General features: G+C 44.6%; 4 protein-coding genes across 11 annotated transcripts in view; 3 read left to right on the forward strand and 1 right to left on the reverse strand.

The window, feature by feature from the left end:
• The window catches only part of RABGAP1 (RAB GTPase activating protein 1), a 76,523-nt gene extending 71,864 nt beyond the window's left edge, over positions 1 to 4,659 (reverse strand). For all 4 annotated transcript variants that reach the window (XM_067309324.1, XM_067309323.1, XM_067309326.1 and 1 more), the window contains exon 1: positions 4,595 to 4,659. The gene's annotated coding sequence lies outside the window, so the exon portion shown is untranslated. The remainder of the gene's footprint in view (positions 1 to 4,594) is intronic.
• A 1,469-nt stretch (positions 4,660 to 6,128) lies between these two features.
• ZBTB26 (zinc finger and BTB domain containing 26) lies at positions 6,129 to 12,433 on the forward strand. 2 transcript variants are annotated; one of them, XM_067308985.1, is made up of 3 exons: positions 6,129 to 6,437; positions 7,273 to 8,533; positions 8,853 to 12,433. In XM_067308985.1, the coding sequence occupies exons 1-3, from the start codon at positions 6,427 to 6,429 to the stop codon at positions 8,865 to 8,867; spliced, it is 1,287 nt and encodes a 428-aa protein (XP_067165086.1). In that variant the 5' UTR covers positions 6,129 to 6,426; the 3' UTR covers positions 8,868 to 12,433. The 2 variants fall into 2 exon arrangements, with proteins under 2 accessions (XP_067165086.1, XP_013812038.1); XM_013956584.2 differs by having other exon boundaries at positions 7,273 to 12,433.
• A 531-nt stretch (positions 12,434 to 12,964) lies between these two features.
• On the forward strand, positions 12,965 to 17,570 carry ZBTB6 (zinc finger and BTB domain containing 6). Its single transcript, XM_067309146.1, has one exon. The coding sequence runs from the start codon at positions 12,965 to 12,967 to the stop codon at positions 14,246 to 14,248; it is 1,284 nt and encodes a 427-aa protein (XP_067165247.1). The 3' UTR covers positions 14,249 to 17,570.
• Positions 17,571 to 18,135: 565 nt separating this feature from the next.
• The window catches only part of RC3H2 (ring finger and CCCH-type domains 2), a 31,499-nt gene continuing 29,795 nt past the window's right edge, over positions 18,136 to 19,839 (forward strand). Inside the window, exon 1 of one of the 4 annotated variants that reach the window (XM_067309211.1) lies at positions 18,136 to 18,219. The gene's annotated coding sequence lies outside the window, so the exon portion shown is untranslated. Of the gene's footprint in view, positions 18,220 to 18,552; positions 19,617 to 19,839 lie in introns of those variants that run through there. The other 3 variants (XM_067309207.1, XM_067309210.1, XM_067309212.1) reach the window with 3 other exon arrangements.

Genomic DNA, 19,839 nt, shown 5'->3' on the forward strand with positions numbered 1-19,839 from the left:
TAGCCCAATTTTGCCAACCTCATATTGAGCAAAAGTCTTACTGAAATTACATGAGATAAAAAGCACTGGGAAGGGGACTGCGTAGTGGACTACTGTAAGAAGCTTTTGTATATTAGTGATGTATCAGCAGGCAAGGCACAACTACCCAACTACTGTGCAATCAGCCACAAAATTCATGGAATAAATGCTCAAATAGCCAAGTTGCCAAAACACTGCCTTAAAATACAAAAAATACTAAAATATTGTCTTAAGTTTACCAAAATTTCCATATTCCCATACTTTGCTTTGCACGCATTTTATTTCCTCTACGTTTTACTTTAGATCACTTTGTTTTGTGCAGATTACCTCACTGATCATTTTACCTAAATCATAAAACTCACAGTGGCAGAATCCACCAGAGAAAGTCCACGAGCTCGTTAAAACAAGGCCAGTCAAGAAGGGCACACATCAAAGCCTAGCAGAGCAATTAAACGCCGCAGGCCTACGGCTCCTCTGGAAACAAGCAGCATGAAAAAACAACGGTGGTGGCAGTGCTCTTTAGCAATACCTGCGACTTGTCTGAGAAACTTAAGCTTTCTGTTCTCACAGTTTAGAGATTTAGAAGATAAGACCCCCAGCTACGTGTAGATCTCAAGTTTTAACGTTTCTCAGGAGAGCCAATGTCTCATTTCTTACAGTGAAAGAGGCTTTGGTTTGTTTCAACATAAATAAAAATGAGCTTTCAAATTCAGCGTAGTTTAGTTCTTGACACAAAACTACACCACAGTAATGTAGTATTTGCCTGAAGGTGTCTTTATGCCTCTACAGCAGATGGAATGTCTAGGCAAAACGCATACTAAGAGGCTAATTTTTATTAGCTTATTTCTTTGCTCACCGATGTAATTAAAGGGGTTCCCTTGTCTCTCCCCACACAAAAGACCATTGGAAAAAGCTGAAAAATGAGAAGAGCAACATGGCTGGCTCCTGGGTCACTGTTTTCAGTTTTATTTTAATTTCTAATTCTGAACACAATTCACTTTCACTCTGTGCTTGCTGCTATTCTACAAGGCCACAACGCAAGGCCAAGAATCAAACTACCATTTTTAAATATTCTTGTTTATCTCTACAGCAATCAAACAGCGGTAACACCTTACCTCACCCACTCTATTCAAGTTAATGTTCAAATGAACGGCAAAGACATTGCTCAGCCTGCTAAAATCTCAAGCCACAGGAAGCAAATCTATCAAAGTTCAAGAGCTTTATAAAATATTTGCCTTTTTCTTGCTTACCTGCTCCCAAGTATTTGGCACCTGACTTGTAACTTGTGAGCAAGATTATCCTCATAAATACTGCCAGAATTAATTCAAAAGAGCTCAAAGCAGATAGTATAAAAAAAAGGAAACCTTCCATTTTACACTATTGTAAAAAACACTGATGCTTGAATGCTGCTTTGAGACATGCAACAACTCAAGCAAGGCACCAGTAACGACAGCTGGTTTCACTCCATTTTCAAGGAGGCACCTGTTTTTCACTACTTAGAACATCCTCAGCTACACAGAAAGCCACAAGGTGAGCAGAAAAATCAACACATTTCTGCTGTGAATTTCTCTGACCATTTAAAACAGAAGTTACCTTGAAATCAAGAGCAGATGTAGCACCCTTCACACAGAATTGAGAGCAATACAAGACAGAAATAGATACCACCAAAACACGCTACACTATTATTTGTCACTAATCAATTCTAAGTTTAAGTTTTGGGGTTTTCAGGGCAGGAGAGAGCATAAGCATGAGAACAGGTGTGCAAATTAGAGAGGAAAGGTGACTTTTTTCCCATTCTTATCTTTCTCAGCTTCTGTACTTCAGCAGCAGTTCCTATAGTGATTCCACAAAGTTACAGTATAGCTGATGAAAAACACACCAGATACAGAAGAATGATATAATAATATTAATGAAACTGTTTCTTGAATCATTGTATTCTCTAGTAACCTTGAACAACAAAGTAAAAAATCTCGGCATGCAAAATAAATCTATATCCTCTGCCTCCTAAAATATAAAGGCACTAAGTGTAACATTAAGTATACATGAAAAAAAAGGGGGGAGGGCAGCATAAAGCCAAGAGACTGAGATGACTGACTCAAATCAAATTCATTCACTGAAAATAACACATTTTCTGTTTTTATTTTTCTGGCTGTGTGTGTAACTTAACAATAATATTCAGTACAGCTCAATCTAAACAAACTTCTTTCCTAGCTTTCATCATTATCATCTTCATGCGTGTGAATAAGTGGAATCTGTAGGAGAATTCAGAAGTTTTACAATATGTTTCGCAGAGCTGTTTTACAACAGGTAAGCCAACATTCTTTACGAGTCTTAGCTTTTTACATTCTTTAACACTTATGATTTTTCCCCCTTCACAATTTAAATATTGTATACTTGTTTTATAAATACACAGCAAGTTCTGAAAAAAATCTGGCAAATGCCACAGTACGCTGCTGTAATTACAGGCAGTTGCACCAGGTGTTTTAGTCTGAGCAGCATAAGAAACCTGAGAGCAAAAACTGATGTCACGCCGACAGACATGTGGAAAAGGAGCTGTGGTTTGGCTTCTTCTGAGCATACACACATAGCCTGCATTTTATTGCAGCTTTGGGAAAAAACATATAAGGAAGATCAATCACTAGCAACCTTTTTCTTCTCACATATCACATGATTAGTCTGCATTATTATGTTTGATCTTTACCCACCTCTCTTTCAAGGAAACAGCTACAGTCTTTCCTTCCCCACACAAAATACATTCTCAAAAGAAATAAGAAGTATTTTGCACTCAAAATGAAGCAAGAAAGCCACTGGAATACTGCATGTGAAAATAAAGATTTAGAATGACTAAAGAGAATAATTAATAAAAAAAGATAGCAACAACAGTACTAACTTTTCTGTTTATTTTAAAATACTCTGACAGCCACAGATGTTCCCTCTAACCTCAAGAGCCAGATGAAAACAAGGTATTTATTTGAAGATAATGCTGCCTCAAATTTCAACCCCCCTGTTCTTTTCTCAAGAGCAGACAAGCACAGATCTCGGGAAGCTGACTGTACTGTTATCCAGTATACACAAACCCAGGAATCGGACAAGAGTTAAGCTAGTGCAACCTTTGTTAACAAACCTTAACAGATTCACAGTTATTGCCACAATAATTTTACTTTGTATCTTAATTTGAACTGTTCCCTCAGAGGACAAAAGTCTAATTTTAGGCTCCTGTATCAAGCAAATTCCCCAACCCCAGAAACATACTGCAGGTCCTGGAAAACAGCGGTTTATAAAAGAAATGCTGACGCTGCCTTAACTAGACCGTCACAAGAATGTCACTGGAACGAATTAACCGTGAACGGCCTGTCCACGCTTCCAGCATGTTACGCATCCGTCTGTACGGGGGGAGCCAGGACACGCAGGACACAGTGCAGACACTCGACATCAGATAAAGGTGCTGCAGCCAAAAGCTGAAGAAACCCTGAAGATGATGCTCTGAACACTTCTGTAGCTCCTCTCTGCTTTCATTAGGATTCAAATAGAATCAAAGAGAAGATGTACAGTTTTGCTTACTAGACAAGCACAGCACTTTAAAAATATATTGCGAAATCTTAACGTAAGAGAACTGAAAAAGGGAGATTGACACTAGATACATGCTACTAAAAGCTGTCTGCACTTGGATTTGGAGAGCAAAAGGAAACCCCTGCGCCAAGCTCCCTCTGCTAATTTGTCTACTGTGTATACAAGCATAAGTTTGTTCAGGCCCTTGGCCTCTTAATGATAAGCAGAGGCCTTCAAACAAAATTATAGAGCCTCTGTAATTTAGTCAGCAATGGGGAAGTCCACGCAGTTAAGCATTTTCTATTACAGCAGGAAAAACTCTCAGAAAACGTCAGAAACTCCATCAGGTTAGTTTTAACAAAACCCTGCAAGTAAAACAGACTCGGGAACGCGGACGAAGAACACAGATCAAGCTGTATTTGCGTAACGACAGAGCTGGACAAGCACTTGATCTCCAGCTCGTATTTTAGGAATAAGCACGACTTTCTCCCAAACTTCTCCCGAATATCCCACCGCCCTTTGCTCCCCTCTCCCCAAACGACTCGAAGGGGCAAAGCCGCCCGGACGCTGCCGCTGGTTCCAAGGTGTTTTGTTTTTTTCCCCCGACGCGTGTTTTCGGGCGAGCTGGCAGCGCCTGTTCGTTTCTGCCCGCTTTTCACGCCTCGCAGCGCAGCCCGCGCTCACCGCTCACCCGCCGCGGGCAGCTCGGGCGGAGGAAAAGCGCGTCCGCCGAGAGCAAGGCAGGCGGGGACGGACGGGACGGGACGGCGCGGCCCCGGCAGCGAGCGGCAGGGAACGGGGAAAGGCGGCTTTGGGGGAAACCGGCGGCTCGGCCCCCCCCGCCGCCCCAAGGGGCCCGGCCCGGCCCGGCCGCTCCCCGCCGCCCGCGCGGCCCTCGGCGACGGCGGCCGCTCCCGCCCGCCCCTGACAGGCGCCCGGGCGGCGGCGGGGGAGCAGCGAGGCGGGGGCGGACGAGCCCCGCGGGCCTGACCCGCCGCCGCCGCCGGGCAGCGCGAGCTCCACCTACCCCGGCCGCCGCCGCCGCCGCCGCCTCCCGGTGCCGGGCCCGGCCGCCGCCGCCGCCGCCGCTGCCGCCCCCACCACGTGACCCAGCGGAGGGGAGGCGGCCCCGGGAGGCGCTTCCGGGGGCGGGCGCGGGCGAGCGCTTCCGGCGGCCGAACAATGCGGTTCCGAGTCGCCGCGCTCGGCCGCGGCGGCCGCCGTAGGTCCCGCGGGGGCGGTGGCGGCGGCGGCGGCGGCGGGAGGCCCCGGAAGGGGATCGGCCGGGCGCGGCTTCCGGTTCCGGCGGCCGCCGCCTGCGCCGCGGGCCGGGGGGCGGCGGGAGGCGCGGCGGGGGCGGCCGGGGGCGGCGGGGGCGCGGCCTGCCGCGGCGGCTCACGGCGGCTCTCCTCCCTCTCTAGGTCGGTAGCCGGAGCGGCGGCGGCGGGGGACGCGGCCCGGCGCTGCAGGTACCTGCCCTGCCCTCGCGCGGGGCCCGGGAGCGGGCGGCGGGGGCACCGGCTCGGGGAGCGTCGCTTTCCTCATGCCAAGGAAATACGTGTCCGGGGACGAGCCTAGCGCGGACCGCAGCGGGAAGCACCGTGTTCCCGGGGGGGGGGGGGTGGCGCGTAGGGAGGCGCCTCTGGGGAAGAGCGAGCCCGTCCTGGAGTTTGGCGTGATCTTCCGCCCTTTCAAGGGGGGGAAAAAAAAAAAAAAAAAAAAGAAAAGGTTTGGGGAGCTCGGCGGTGTGCGGAGGCAAGTCACCGATTTCTGCTTTCGGTTTCTGGCGGTGCGACTCTCCTCGTCTGCCCGCGGAGCGCTGGGGGAAGCGGCTGCAATCGTCCTGCCCGTCGGCAGCGCAGCACAGTGCTGTCCTGGCACGGGCGCTTTAACCGCATTTACACCGTAGTGCCCCACGCAATACCCAATTACACGTGGAAGAAAGCGCGCTCGCGGGTAGCCTGCCTTCATCAGCTCCAAGGGAAAAAATAAAAAAAAAGAATAGTTCACTAAGGCCTGAAATTCCTTGAAGATATTTCACGATGTTCTGTTGCTACAGCTGAGATTTGCTAAGGGCTGTTGCCTCACAAAATTAGTCTTTTTACCCTGGGAATTGGACAAGTCAGGCAGCACTGCGTACGGGATAACTGTAGGAAACTTGCGGCTCCGCTTCCTGTAGGTTCGTACAGAATGATGCTACTGTTTCTGAACTCTCAGTGGTCCCTTGTTTCTGGAGGTTTTTGAAATCCTCTTGTAGATTTAGCATGTCATATACTGGAAGATATACTCAAATAGCAAGGAGATTTTCTGATTGCTGTCAACATTCAAGTCTCAGAATTATATCTGATCACCAAATTGAAACAACCCTGATTATTAGCAGATACGTTTAAAATGTTCTTCTTTGAACCCTTTTTTTATGTATTAATTCATTTACACTAGGTATGACTCCATTTCCTGTTGTGTACACGTAGCTAATATTTCATGCCCCAAGAGAGCAGTATTTACTTTTATCTATAAACCTCAAAGCTTCCTTTTGAGCTTTATGTGGTGTTTTTAATAGTTGTGAGGTATAAGTTTTACTTTGTTTTGGTTTTTTTTATCTCACCAAATCTTGCATCATTTAGTCTCCTGTGATTTCTTCACTTCATGCAATCCTGCCAGAGAACAGGGATTGCAGGAACAGTGTTTCATCAAGAATTGGTGTAGTCTTATAAATTCTTACAAGAACTGTTGAAAAACAAAAAATTGATATTTGTTTTATGGAAGATCCACTGTTCTTCATTCCAAATACTATCAAACAAGAACAAATTTCCTAAAAGAGTGATCTTTCAAAGAAGAAGACAAGAAACAAGACTTCCTATGTTCCCCAGGTATTCAAAGCAGAGAGCGGAGAAGGGATAATTTGTGTAACGAGGGGCCGTATGGAAGTTTGTCTCTGATGTAATAAAAAAAAAAAAAAACTTCAAGGCAATGTAAACCGATGAGTTAGATCCAGTGTTGCAGATATATGAAAGCTTATCCAGTCCTTTCTGCTATAAAGGACAATTTAGTTGAAATTATAGTTACTTCTATTGAGACAGCAGCTTGTCCTGTGTTCATATTCCTACAAACTGGGGAGTGTCTTAGAGGAACTGCTGTTACTGCTGTTGAACTGTAACACTTGTGAGGGATATATGATAGACACAGAAGGCTAAGAGGGGTATTTTTTTTTTTTTTTATGTCTGAAGGGTGCTTCTGTCTCATGTTAAATTCATTTTTTATGAAAGCTATTTAGACATTAAAGTACATCAAGAGCCAAAAGCTAAAGGAACTTCATTGTATTTGGTAAAGAAAATCTTTGAGAAGTTTTAATGTGGAAGCAAGACTTAGGGCTGATAAGCAATATTTCCATGGTTTAATTTTAAATTCCAGAGAAGTAGTGTGGAAGCTTCTTGCTCTTTAAGATACTGATTTGAGAGAATCCGTATTGTATCACTTCTACTTAATATTCAAACTACATCAAATTCTGAAGAAGATACTGCACAGTGAGGAATAAGCTTGATTTCTTGAGTTGAAACTTCCTATGGATTTGAGTATTTTAACTAGGATGAAACATAACCTCAGATTAAACACACTTCATATCATTACTTTAGACCCTGCTAACTTGCATACAAAAAAATTAAAAAATTATCATTTGTTTTTTCTTTCCTTGCTGCTTTTCCTTAGGTGTGCCAAAATGTCAGAAAGATCAGATATTCTTCACTTCAAATTTGACAATTATGGGGATTCGATGTTACAGAAAATGAACAAACTAAGGGAAGAAAACAAATTTTGTGATGTCGTGGTCCATATAGATGACATTGAAGTTCATGGGCATAAAATTGTATTTGCTGCTGGCTCTCCCTTCTTAAGAGATCAGTTCTTATTAAATGACTCTAGAGAGGTAAAAATCTCCATACTGCAAAGTTCGGAAGTGGGGAGGCAGTTGCTTTTATCCTGTTACAGTGGCATTCTGGAGTTTCCTGAAATGGAGCTGGTAAACTACTTGACTGCTGCAAGCTTTCTGCAGATGAGCCATATTGTTGAACGATGTACGCAGGCACTCTGGAAGTTTATAAAACCGAAGCAGCCGTTGGAGAGCAAGGAGGAGTGTGAACAGCAAAGTGACTCTTCTGAGTTGAAGGAACATCAAGGAGATGAAGACTCTCTGCAACAAGATTCACCTTGTATTCAGCCTTCAGAAGACAGTATGGATATGGAGGACAGTGATATTCAGATCATCAAGGTGGAGTCTATTGGGGAGGTAACAGAAGTTAGAAATAAGAAGGATCAGAACCAGTTTATTTCTTCTGAACAAACTGCGTTGCATTCATCAGAACCTCAACACTTTCTAATCAACTCCACTGTTGAAAACAGAGCAAGCGAAATAGAGCAAAACCACCTCCACAACTATGCCCTTTCGTATGCTGGCAGCGATAACATCATTCTGGCCTCTAAAGATATGTTTGGGCCTAACAACCGAGGTATAGACAAAGGTCTCCAATGGCACCATCAGTGTCCAAAGTGCACAAGAGTATTTCGGCATCTGGAAAACTATGCTAATCATTTAAAAATGCATAAACTATTTATGTGTCTTCTCTGTGGCAAGACATTCACTCAGAAAGGCAATCTCCACCGGCATATGAGAGTACATGCAGGCATCAAACCTTTCCAATGTAAGATCTGTGGGAAAACATTCTCTCAGAAATGTTCCTTACAGGACCATCTCAACCTGCACAGTGGGGACAAGCCCCATAAATGTAACTACTGTGACATGGTTTTTGCGCATAAACCTGTTCTGAGGAAACATCTTAAACAGCTGCATGGTAAAAATAGCTTTGACAATGCCAATGAAAGAAACGTTCAAGATATAACAGTGGACTTCGATTCATTCACATGTAGCACTGCTACAGACAGTAAGGTCTGTCAGCAAGCTGATGCAAACCAGGTACTGGATGCAGGGAAACTGCCTCAGGCTGTGCTGAGTTTAAGAAACGATAGTACCTGCGTCAACTAAGCAATTAAAAACAGACCTTTGTAGGGATCGTGAGTGAGAGGAGCAAACAGTTGGTTTGGGCTCTTACCTAACCTAGTGGTATGCTCTGAAAGGCTACGTTTGGATGGAGGGTTGGATTGCAAAACCTGGCAGGTCTTCAGCCATCGTTCGTAGTCTTGATATCTTCTGTGAATAACAATCTTCCTTCAGGTTTCTGTCTGTGTCTCTACTGTGGATTATGGGGTTAATTGCTTCATTTCTCTCTGATTAGGAGACTCAAGACTAACACCTTTTGAAAGACTGTTGCTGTGGGCTGCAAGTAAACCATCTGCTGTACAGTTAGAGGCCTCTCTGTGTCTGGGCAGATGGAGGAAAGAGCAAAGAGGACAAGTCTGTGAGATAACCCAGTTTTGTTTTGATTTTTTTTTTTTTTTAAGCACTGGATAACTGAAAGCACTCCATATAGTTAAATGCTAATTTGTTTTAAACTTACCTGTTAAAAGTTATCTTTCTCTGATCTTACTCCTAGACCCCTACAGTTAAAATGAAGTATTTTTGTGTCACTTTTTGCCCTTTCTAAACTACTTCAAGAAACTCCTGTTGTCACTGAACACTATCTTAAAAGCTCTCAGGGTTTTTAACCTAGATATGCATTATAAAAAGATAAAGCCCTGAATGCTTTAGCAGGGTTAGTCAGTCATTGCATAGAACTGTTTGGGAATAAATTACAGCTCTGGAATGCATGAGGCTGGCTGCCGAGAGTCCAGGTATGACCTATTTCTTACGCTGTCATACCGAGGAAGGGCACTTACCACTGTTTGTACTGAGACAAGCTAAAAACTTCAAAACTAGAAAGTATTGTCTATCTTTCATAAATTTTGCTTCATATAAGCAAACAACAATTGTTACTTTCATAATTCGTTTTAGAGCAAAGCTGGAGTGGAAAAATACTGCTTTTTGACACTGTGAAAAGAATCTGTTTTAAAAGCTGCAAGGTATAACTCCATGCTTTTTGTTCTTTTTTTCCCCCCCTTAGTTCTTGTGCATCTGTCCTTGATACCTAATAAGGGCCACATATCAGTAAACTTGGAAAAAAACAAACAGACAAAAATACATGCCGTGAGAACATTAATGTAAAGATTTTTGATTTCCTGGACATTCAAAGAATGCCTTTTTTTTTTTTTTTTTTTTTTTTAAGTGACCTACAGAGTTCAAGACCATTAGTGTTTTACAAAGCCTAGGATGAGGTATAGGTAGCACAATTTCTATAGGTTAATATATCAGCTATTGACTGTACTCAGCAATACCTCTTATAAACCGCCTTAAACATCAAACATAGCGGGAATGGCATGGTAATTGGGATTCTGGGATTATACTGTATTACTTCTTAAAAGTGCCGTGGAATTATCCGCATCCCAATCGGGCTGAAAGAAACTAGTTTCTCATCTGAAGAACACCATTCCCAGTAAAACAGCACTCTTACTATATTGAAGTGTAGCATAGACTAATAATCAAATGGCTAATCCTCAGTAGGGAATTGCTGTTCATATTTGGAATAAGTATCTCTTCCAATGCAGCTCTTTTCCACAAGGTTTGCCATGAGGCTGAGATTATGCTTCCTACTAAATGAAATACTGTTTGTGTGTTTGAAAGGGGGACGGGGGGAGGGAGGGAAGGGATAAGGCTGCTATTGTATGGTTAAAAATGCTAAACAGGTATGACCAAAGGTGTGTTAGAGCAAAAAATGTTTTGTATGTAACTATCAAAAGTTGGTCTTGATCTTCAGATATGTGTATATAGAAACCACAAGTTCCTTATTGCAGACATTACACTGATGGGCTGTAAAAAGTGTTAATCTTGCAAAACATTTTCAGAAATCCACATACCCTCAAGTAGAAAAAGGAAAGTGATTCTGTGAATCAGTTTTCGCAATTGAGTTTTATACTACTGTACTTGACTGTTACATGGACTGTTAGATGGATAGCTATGAAGTAAGCAATGGAAATGGAGTCAGGGCATTACACCTTTCAAGTTGTAGCAAATATACTTAGGTCTAAAAATTTAACTATTTGGATTTTTTTTTATTATTATTATTATTATTCAGGTTCCTGGGGCAGAAAATAGGTTTGCATGGGAAGAAAAACTGTTTTAAGTAACCTGCTTTCAGAATCATTTTGAGCTAAGTGAGACCGTGGTAGTTACATCTGACACTTGTATTCTGAATTCAGGCAGAATCTTCTGTGTAGTTCAGACATTTTGATAATATATTATTCATTATATGGAAACACGTTATAGCTCTAACATCAAAAAGAAGATAGATGTGGAGAATAAGAGCTTGCAGAGCCAGGTCAACATGCTGTAAGGGACTAGTGAACGCTTTAACTGTATTTCAATATGGACATGATAAAGAAAATGGTCTTCTGCCAGAGAAAGGAATAAAACTGTACAAATGCTAGAAAAAGTGGCAACAAAATGGACAGTATTGAGAGCTTTGTCTATCTGGGAAGTTCCTCATGGAGTTATGAAGCTGCAAAGAGAATACAGCATATTGAAGTAGCCATGGGTGAACTGAAGCTGATGTGAAGAGACAAGGGGTTCTCCTATGAAACAAAAAATGGTTTGGTCAAGATATATAATAGGTTTTGAATCCACTTGGTGCTGTGGTGACGTCAACTTTTGAGAAGGCTGAGACTGCTGGCCTTTCAGATAAAAGGTGGCTTGTGGTCATTTGGTGAGACCATGGCAGAAATAAATAGGAAAAAGGAGAAATGCAGAAGACTGCTTCTTCAATGACAATGGATGTATCTGTTGGATGAAGAGTGACTTCTTACTGATGTCTGCGCTTGTGACCTGGCAAAAGGTTGCAGAGCAAAAGATTTATGCAGGAGGTGGCTATGTGACTCCAGAAGCACTGGAGGTCTAAGATGGCAATATGCTGGTGGCACAATACAAAGTACACTGGTGGTAGAGTTTATGTAAAATCTGTCCCTTTATGGAGCAAACAAGTAAAGAATAGAGAAGAGGTATTAGGGGAAAAAACCATCTGGCTAATACCTCTTGTCTGAATTATGGATTAAAATGGAGTGAGGATTATTATAAATCGAATATCCAGAGGCAGCTTGATTATAGAATAAGATGAACTTAATTGTCCACGTATGTACAATTCTGTCTTTGATGCAACGTTATGATTAGTGAAAGACTAGATCCATTGGTTGTTGCTACTGATGCTACATACTCGGCTGAGGACTATGGCAGTTATCATAATCTGTGTGTTGATGTGTAGAATGCTATTTGCTGGTAAGTGGATAGTCTCACAGTTTAATGTGCTGTAAAACTTCCTGCATATCCTAAAAATAGCTGAAGACTATTACAAAAATACTTCAATAACTCCTTGAATATATTTTAGGGTTTTTTATTATTTTGGCCTTCTATTTATTTATTTGATATAGGAGAATTCTTAGAACAGTTAGATTTGCCAGAGGTTTAGGCTTACCGCCTTTCTGGATGGTTGGTAGCTCGTGTAGCATGCGTTCCCAGAGAAAATGATGCAGCTACACAGCCTCCTATATAGATCAGGGATGAGTCTTTCCTTAATTTATTTTTCTTTTAGAAGAAACGTTTTGCAATTTAGTAACTGATGTAACGAAAATGTCAGTCTTTCTCCCTTAGCTTTTTGGCAAAACTTAGCTAGCTGCCGCTGAAATAATGTAAAAATGGATTGCGTGGGGCTGGTTTTGGTTCTGGAGTCACGGGGAGGAGGACAGGCGAGGCGGAAGAAGCGGAATGCGAGGCAAGCGGAGCGTGTTAAAATCTAAAGTCGTGTTAAATCTTGATTTAAAAAAAAAATGGAGGGGAGGGGAAAAAAAAAAAAGTTGGCTCTTGGTAAAGGTTGAGAAGGTAGAAGGAAGTTCGTTTTTTTTTTTCTTTCCCGCGGGGATCGTGCAGAGTACAGACGGAGCATCAGCTACCTCTTGAGTGCCGAGGCAGGAGTCCTTTCCCCGAGCGCTTTCACCAAAGCAGGCGGGCGGGGGCTCGTCCCCGCAGCGCCGGGGGGGGGCGGCGGGCCGGGGGGGGGGCGCCCGCTCCCTCCCTCCTTCCCTCCCTCCTTCCTTCCCTCCTTCCTTCCCTCCGCTGTAGCAGCGCCAAGCGCTCAATAAACGTGCTGCTAACTCTGCTCTCGCCTCTCATTTCCCGGCGGGGGGGAGCGGGGGGGAGCGGGCGCCCCCGGAAGGCGGCGGCGGCGGCGGCGGCGGTGTTTCCGGGGCGGGCGCGGGGAGCGCTGCCGGGGCGCGGCGGAGCGGTGCGGTGCGGTGCGGAGCGGAGCGGTGCGGAGAGGAGGGAGCCCCGGCGGCGGCGGGTGCGCGGCGCTGCGCGGGCGCGGCCATGGCCTGCGACTCGGAGGTGCTGCGCTTCCAGTTCGCGCAGCAGGGCGACGCGGTGCTGCAGCGCATGAACCTGCTGCGGCAGCAGAACCTCTTCTGCGACGTCTCCGTCTACATCAACGACACCGAGTTCGCCGGCCACAAGGTGATCTTGGCCGCCTGCTCCGCCTTCATGCGCGACCAGTTCCTGCTCACGCAGTCGCGGCAGGTGCGCATCAGCATCCTGCAGAGCGCCGAGGTGGGCAGGAAGCTGCTGCTCTCCTGCTACACCGGCGCGCTGGAGGTCAAGAAGAAGGAGCTGCTCAAGTACCTCACCGCCGCCAGCTATCTGCAGATGGTGCACATCGTGGAGAAGTGCACCGAAGCGCTCTCCAAGTACCTGGAAATCGACGCGGCCGTGGAGAGCGGCGAGCGCCACGCGGAGAGGTGCCACTCTTCGGACGCCGACCTGAGACGCAGGGATGATGCTTTGGATAAGGACTGTGAAATAATTGAGATCGCCGAAGATAGCCCGGTGAATTTAGAGTACGCCGTTAAGCGGGAGAAGGGGGATAGCTCGCGGCCTGCGGTGCAGAGCTTAATGTCAGAAAGAAAGGACACCAAAACCCCAGAAATATCCACAGTTGAAATAGGTTATAAGGATGATGAAATTTGTATCTTCAGAATGGATTCTATGAGTGCAGCTAACGTAGAAAATGATCATTTTCCTCAGCCTTGCACTTCCTCTAAAACAAGCTTATATTTTCCAGAAACCCAGCACTCTTTGATAAATTCTACGGTTGAAAGCAGAAATACAGAAATGTCAGGAAATCACTTTCAGGCTTTTGTCAATGATAATCCCGAAGGAACTTCTAGTGTGATGAATGGGTTTCAAAGTCTGGATGATCCTGGTAATTCATGGCGGCACCAATGCCCAAAGTGTCCAAGGGGGTTTCTGCATCTTGAGAACTACCTTAGGCATCTGAAAATGCACAAACTCTTCTTGTGTTTGCAGTGTGGCAAAACATTTACGCAAAAAAAGAATCTCAACAGACACATCCGGGGGCACATGGGTATCCGCCCCTTCCAGTGCATGGTGTGCTTGAAGACGTTTACTGCCAAAAGTACGCTCCAGGACCACTTGAATATACACAGCGGTGACCGGCCCTACAAATGTCACTGTTGTGACATGGACTTTAAACACAAGTCTGCTCTTAAAAAACACCTGACTTCTGTTCATGGAAGGAGTAGCAGTGAAAAAACAAACTTGAGCAGTATTACAAAAGTTAAAATAGACTATGATTAATAGATGGGCAGATGTGGAGCCAGGCTCCACCAGACGCTCCTGTCTAGTGATATTCTAGATGTTCAACAGATCCCCCCTTAATAGAGAGAAGCACAAACATGTGATGGATGATCAAAGACAGGCCTCGCTAGTAGTAAACTTTCCTGTTTTATTAAGGCTGCTATTGGTGTAAGTGTTCAGAAGCTGTTTAGTAGTTGAAAGTAAACCACAAAATATAAGAAATGATTTTATGCTTCTCTTGTACTATCCCTGATGTGGATATGTGTTCCACTTTCCCCCCCCCATCGGGTTTTGTGCTCTGCTGTTTTGAGGGCAGGTGCTGCCAATTTTCAAAGTATTGTTGATATTGCAATAAGCTGAAGCCTGAGCCGTGATTTTCCTGATCCATAATGGCTAAGGAAAGGGGACATTTATATTTATTCAATCACCTGTACCCATTTCATGTATCATTTCATGGTGAAATCAGCTCTGTACTTGACCAAATTTTGCTGATTCTTTCAACAAAAAGAAAGCATATTGTCTTACTCAAGTCTGTGATATTTAAGAAACAAGCAAACAAACTATAGTTAAGGAAGCTTTTAAGTTGCCTTGTACAAATAGAGAATTGGTAAAAGACAAAAGCAAACATTATTGCTTTGCAATTCATTTTTAACTGGATAGTCTCATTAGAAGGACTTGCATTCAGTTTTATGAATGAGTTGTGAATTTTTCTAAACTTCCTTCTTCTGATCACATTTCTTCTGTCATGCTGGTGTTTAGCACCCTTATTTGACTAATTCTAAGTTAGTCCCGTTTGCTGAGGTGTATTGTTACATTTGTCTTCTTTTTTTTAATATAAATTTTAGAGATATACACTAATGTGAAAACTTGAACTGTGCGCTGTTATGTAATAGCGGTTTCTATATTCATTTTGAAAACCATCCTTTGTAACTTAAAAGGAAGAGTTTAGACATAGCGGTTTTCTCATACTCTAATTCTGTGATACAGTAAAACAGTACTGTGCGTGCTTGGGTAGGTATGTTTGTACTTTGTCAAGGGTCATTTCAGTTTCATCACAAGCATCGAAAGCCCCGTGACTCAGAATCTTTATCTTGTACCTGGTTTTGACTGTTATATGTTACTTCCGCTTAATGTGATATGAATGAACTGTCAATTCAGTTGTTATTATGAGTAATGCTACTTACATTAGATTCTGTCCGATTAGCAGAAGCAGTAGTTCTTAATCTTGTCTGTATCACGTACTTTGCCTCAAGTTTCAGGAGTGCTGTTGTAAAGTTCTAGCTCTGAGCGCTTGAGCTGCAGAAGTCTGGCACTTGTGCTGCATAATCTGGCTGTTTTCAAAATATAAGACAACAGTTTTAATGTCAGTTAATGGGTTTAACTTATTTTCCATGCATGTATCTGTGAGTGCATCAGGCATTGGTGTTTTATTCATCAGCTCCTTGAGGGTTTGGGTACGTACAGTACATACTGTGCTGTTTCCTGTTATTATCTGTAATAGGAATGGTCAGCTCTGCCAGCGTTACTACTGTCTTATCTATTGGAAGCATCAATTGAAGAGTTTTAAACTTGTTTCAGGATGGATTTTTAAGCTCTTCATTTGATATCCTTCAGTACTTTATTAATAAATGCATATTATTTGGATTGCAGTGATATTTGCAGGCCCCAGTTCAGACTAGGGTTAGTTGTGTATGCCTTTCTCAAAAAACACGTAGTCTAGATAGACAGGTAGTATGTTCTGTTACGAATCTGAAGCTGAGTGAGCCACTAGTGCTGTATTTTTCCAAAAATTCACAAAAAAATGCTTGACTTTACAGGTACAGTTGACTTCTGAAGGACTCCTTCATTGTACTGATTCATCGGAAAGGCATGCATGCAAAGCCTGCATACCAGTGTGTCCCTATGAATAGTGACAAAAATGACACACCCAGGGTAGTAGGTAGTGTAACTGTGAATTAAAATTACCTATTGAACCCAGTGCTTTAAGCATAAGGCCCAACCTTTCACAGTCTCTACTCTTATGTTGTATACAAGTTGATCATCTGCTTTATTTTGGTGATTTCAGCTATGGTAACTGTCATACTAATGTTTGGGAATCATCTTGTTTATGGTGCGACTGCCTCACATTTTGGAACAATTGCATTTCACAGTGCTTGCTTTTGTTTGTGATCATCAGTCAATGTTTACAGCCTTTTTGACCTTGTGATTAGCACTGAGTTTGCTTGTATTTCACAAAATACCATTAATTTCCATTTCTTAATTGCGTCAAAATTAAGAGTCTGACTTTCAAAAGCATGCTAATATCATGCACTTGCAATTCCTGTATTTACAGATGTTAACTTGGATATACGTACAGGTTTGTATGTAGCTTTTCATTTCATCACTTATTCAAAATAAAGTCCTTCATCTTTGAAGGAGGGAAAAAGTTTGTTTCCCTGCCCCTATTCTTTTTACACTGGGCTGCTGTTACTGTAATTCAATAAATAAATGTATTGTGCAGTTATGGGACAGGTTTGGTTTAACTGTGCTTAAATTTGTTCAGCTACTATGCATTTTTGGTAAGTGCATGGTTCTCATTGATAGGACTTCAAATGGTCGTTCCTTGGGTTTTGTTTGACCAGTTCTTATAGGTATACGCATGAAAGTTTCCCTGTGTGACAAGGGAAATAGAGGCTGATCTTTTGAAGTGCATCTTCTGTGGGAGCAGGATTGCTAGTTTTTTTCTGCTGTTGTACTGCATGTAAACATGAGAGGGAGGTGTGTTGTGTGCTGGGCCATCCGCATGTTCTGTTCCGTGGCTAGAATGTCTTCTTGATAAGCTTTGTTATCAAAAACTGATTGTGTGCACGTTCACATAAAAGGTGTTTCCTCTCCCCTTTCCTTACATGTAACCACTTGTCTAGTCATAACATAATAAATGTAAGTAAGACATTATTTTAGAATCACATATGCTTTCTTCTAACTTCAGTAAAATAATTTTGTGCATACTTTAATATTTAATATTTTGACTAGATAGGGTGAGTAAAAAAAATGCAAACAAAATATGGTGTTCAGCTGGCAGTCATTGAGTAATGTGTTTTTTCATCCCTTCAAAAGGGTTGTATCAGCAGTTATTAGACAGATGAATGATTTATCCTAAAAGATCACAACTCCACACTGTGTCAGCCTTGATTAAAAACCGTTTTTGAGCCTTTTCATGATGCAGGGACCAGAGAAACGAAGCGATGCCGCCCCTGGGCCTTTCTCCATGGTGGCCTGCGATAAAGAAGCAACCCAGGAACTACCAGCGAGGTCTCTGTAGCCCTGCGACCCAGGCCGACCGCTGCTGTCCTCACCTCGCCTCGGCGAGCCCCGCCAAGGCCTTTTTTCTTTTGGGGGATTTACGTGGCACCTTCGCCTCTCGCCGGGCCTGGCTGCCGTGGCGGGCGGCGTCTGTTCCCCTCTTCATTTTGAGCACTGAAAATACTAAAATTACTAATAAAAAAAATTTTTTTAAGTGGAAAATATATAAATAATGAAAACAGTACAGTGCTGGGGGGGGGGCCGTGGCCGCCCCCGGGCCTGCGGCCCGCCAAGGCGGGAGGGAGCGCGCGGCGGCGCGGGCTTGTCTGCCACGCCGCCTCTATGGTAGCTCCTCACTGCGCTTCGCGAGGCGGCGGGCCGCCTCCGAGGGCGCGTCTGCGCCCGCCCTATCGATGGTAGTCCTCCAGCCGCGGCGCCCACAATGCCCCGGGGCGGCCGTTGGCGGCGGCGGCGGTCACGTGGGGAGCGCGCAGGGCGCGGCGGCGGGTGGGTCTCGCGAGAGCGGCGCGGAGGGGCGGGGCTCGCGGCTGTCAGCGCGATGAGGAGGCGCCGCCGAGGCCCCCGCCGCTGCCTCCGCCGGGCCGCGCCGCGCTGCCCGCCCCATGGCGTCTGAGAGGCCGGGGCCGCCGCCGCCGCCCGCTCCCGGCCCCGCCGCCCGCGACGCGCAGGTAGGAGCGGGCCGGGCCCGGCCCGGGGGACGCGGTGACCCGGCGGGCCCCGCCCGCGCCCCCCCTCCCCCCCCACCGCGGGGTCCCGGCGCTGTGGAGCGGGCCGGGGGGGGGGGGGGGCTGGGCCGGGCCTGGTCGCCGCCGCCCGGCCCGGCCGCTCGGGGCAGCCATTTGGTGGCGGCCCGGGGCAGGTGCGCGGCGCCGCCCGTTGACAGCGGCCTGGCGCGCGGGGGCGAAGCCGCGCCGGGCCCGGCGGCCTCCCCCGCCGCTGCGCCTCGCCTCCTGCGCCCGGCCCTCCGCCGGCACCGGGCGGCGAGGGGGCAGCGGCGCCCCCGGCTGCCACCCCCCCCTCCCCCACACACACACCGGGGCCCGGTGGAGGCAGCGGCGCCCGGCAGCCTCTTCTCCCCGGTGTCCTCCATGGAAAGCAGCGAACGTTCCCGGTTTCTCTTGCGGAGCTGCGCTTTGGGGAATCGTGAAGACGAGCAGAAAATAGGCCCGAAATCTGCACCCGTCGTGCCACATCTAAAGAGTAAAGCAAAAAAAAAAAAAAAAAACCCAAACCCCTGAGCAGGAAAAGCTTGCCTTAGTTCTGCTGATGCTTGCGACGCATTGAGGATTTTAAGTCAAGCATAGAAGTCAGCACAAAGCGTAGGAAAGGGTAGCGGTGCGATTGGAGAGGGGTGAGTGTTGAGTTACAGTCAGGGTGCAAAGTGGAATGGCTGCTGCCTCTAATGAGATAAAATAATAACAAGGTCTGGGTTGACAACAGGGAAAATCTGCAATGTAGGTTTATCTTTTGTGCCCTGTTATGTCTTTCAATGCAAACTTCAGATTTCTCTTGAAAAAGCTGGGTTTAATTGTAATTCTTGTAATGTAGTCACTCTTGTGATCATTCTTTAATGCCCATTGTAGCTATATCATAATGTTGAAATGAAAATTAAAATCAGCCCTTCAAATTACAAGGGTGTAAATTTCTTTTTTGAGGCAGAAAAGAGCTTGGCATTTTAAATGACAAGCTACAAGTACAGTTGTGAATCTTCTGAACCAAAATACTGTTATTTGACCTTTGGTCTGTGCTAAATATAAGTGGAAATTCTAGAACTTGAAACTTCCATTGCTAGAGTAAGTATTATTCCATGAAGCACTGAATTCTTAATTATTGTGATTAATCACTTTCCCAAGACCTGTGTGCCTTTTTAATGAACTTTTTCTCATTTCTGCAATGCAAGCAAAGCTTTCAGCAAGAAAAGGTTTCTTACTAACTCATGCTCCTGTCTTGTATGAAGTCATGCTCATTTCTGTCCAAAAATTAAATTCCAACAAATTTAGTGGTAGTCCTTGAGATATCTCAAACTTCAGTCCTAATCTTGAGCATTGATCTCTTCTATTTACAGGTTTGTTGATTTATAATAAATACAATATTTATAATACACAGAGGGTATTGCTAATAGCATTTGTTTTGTTAGGTATACATTAAACTTTATTTGGTAAGTTTTTTTATATCTCGTAATGAGATGAGTAGAAAGAATCACTCTTTACTGGCTGGACAATCCTACTGAAAGGAATAAAATCTATATTCATGGGTATGCTAAGCTATTCTCCATGAACTTTAAAAAG

Source organism: Apteryx mantelli, chromosome 21 (genome assembly GCF_036417845.1).
Source record: "Apteryx mantelli isolate bAptMan1 chromosome 21, bAptMan1.hap1, whole genome shotgun sequence".
Classification (NCBI taxonomy): domain Eukaryota; kingdom Metazoa; phylum Chordata; class Aves; order Apterygiformes; family Apterygidae; genus Apteryx; species Apteryx mantelli.

What these genes read in the sequence shown, in the direction of transcription:
- ZBTB6 (XM_067309146.1), top strand. Translation starts at nt 12,965, where the DNA reads ATGGCCTGCGACTCGGAGGTGCTGCGCTTCCAGTTCGCGCAGCAGGGC.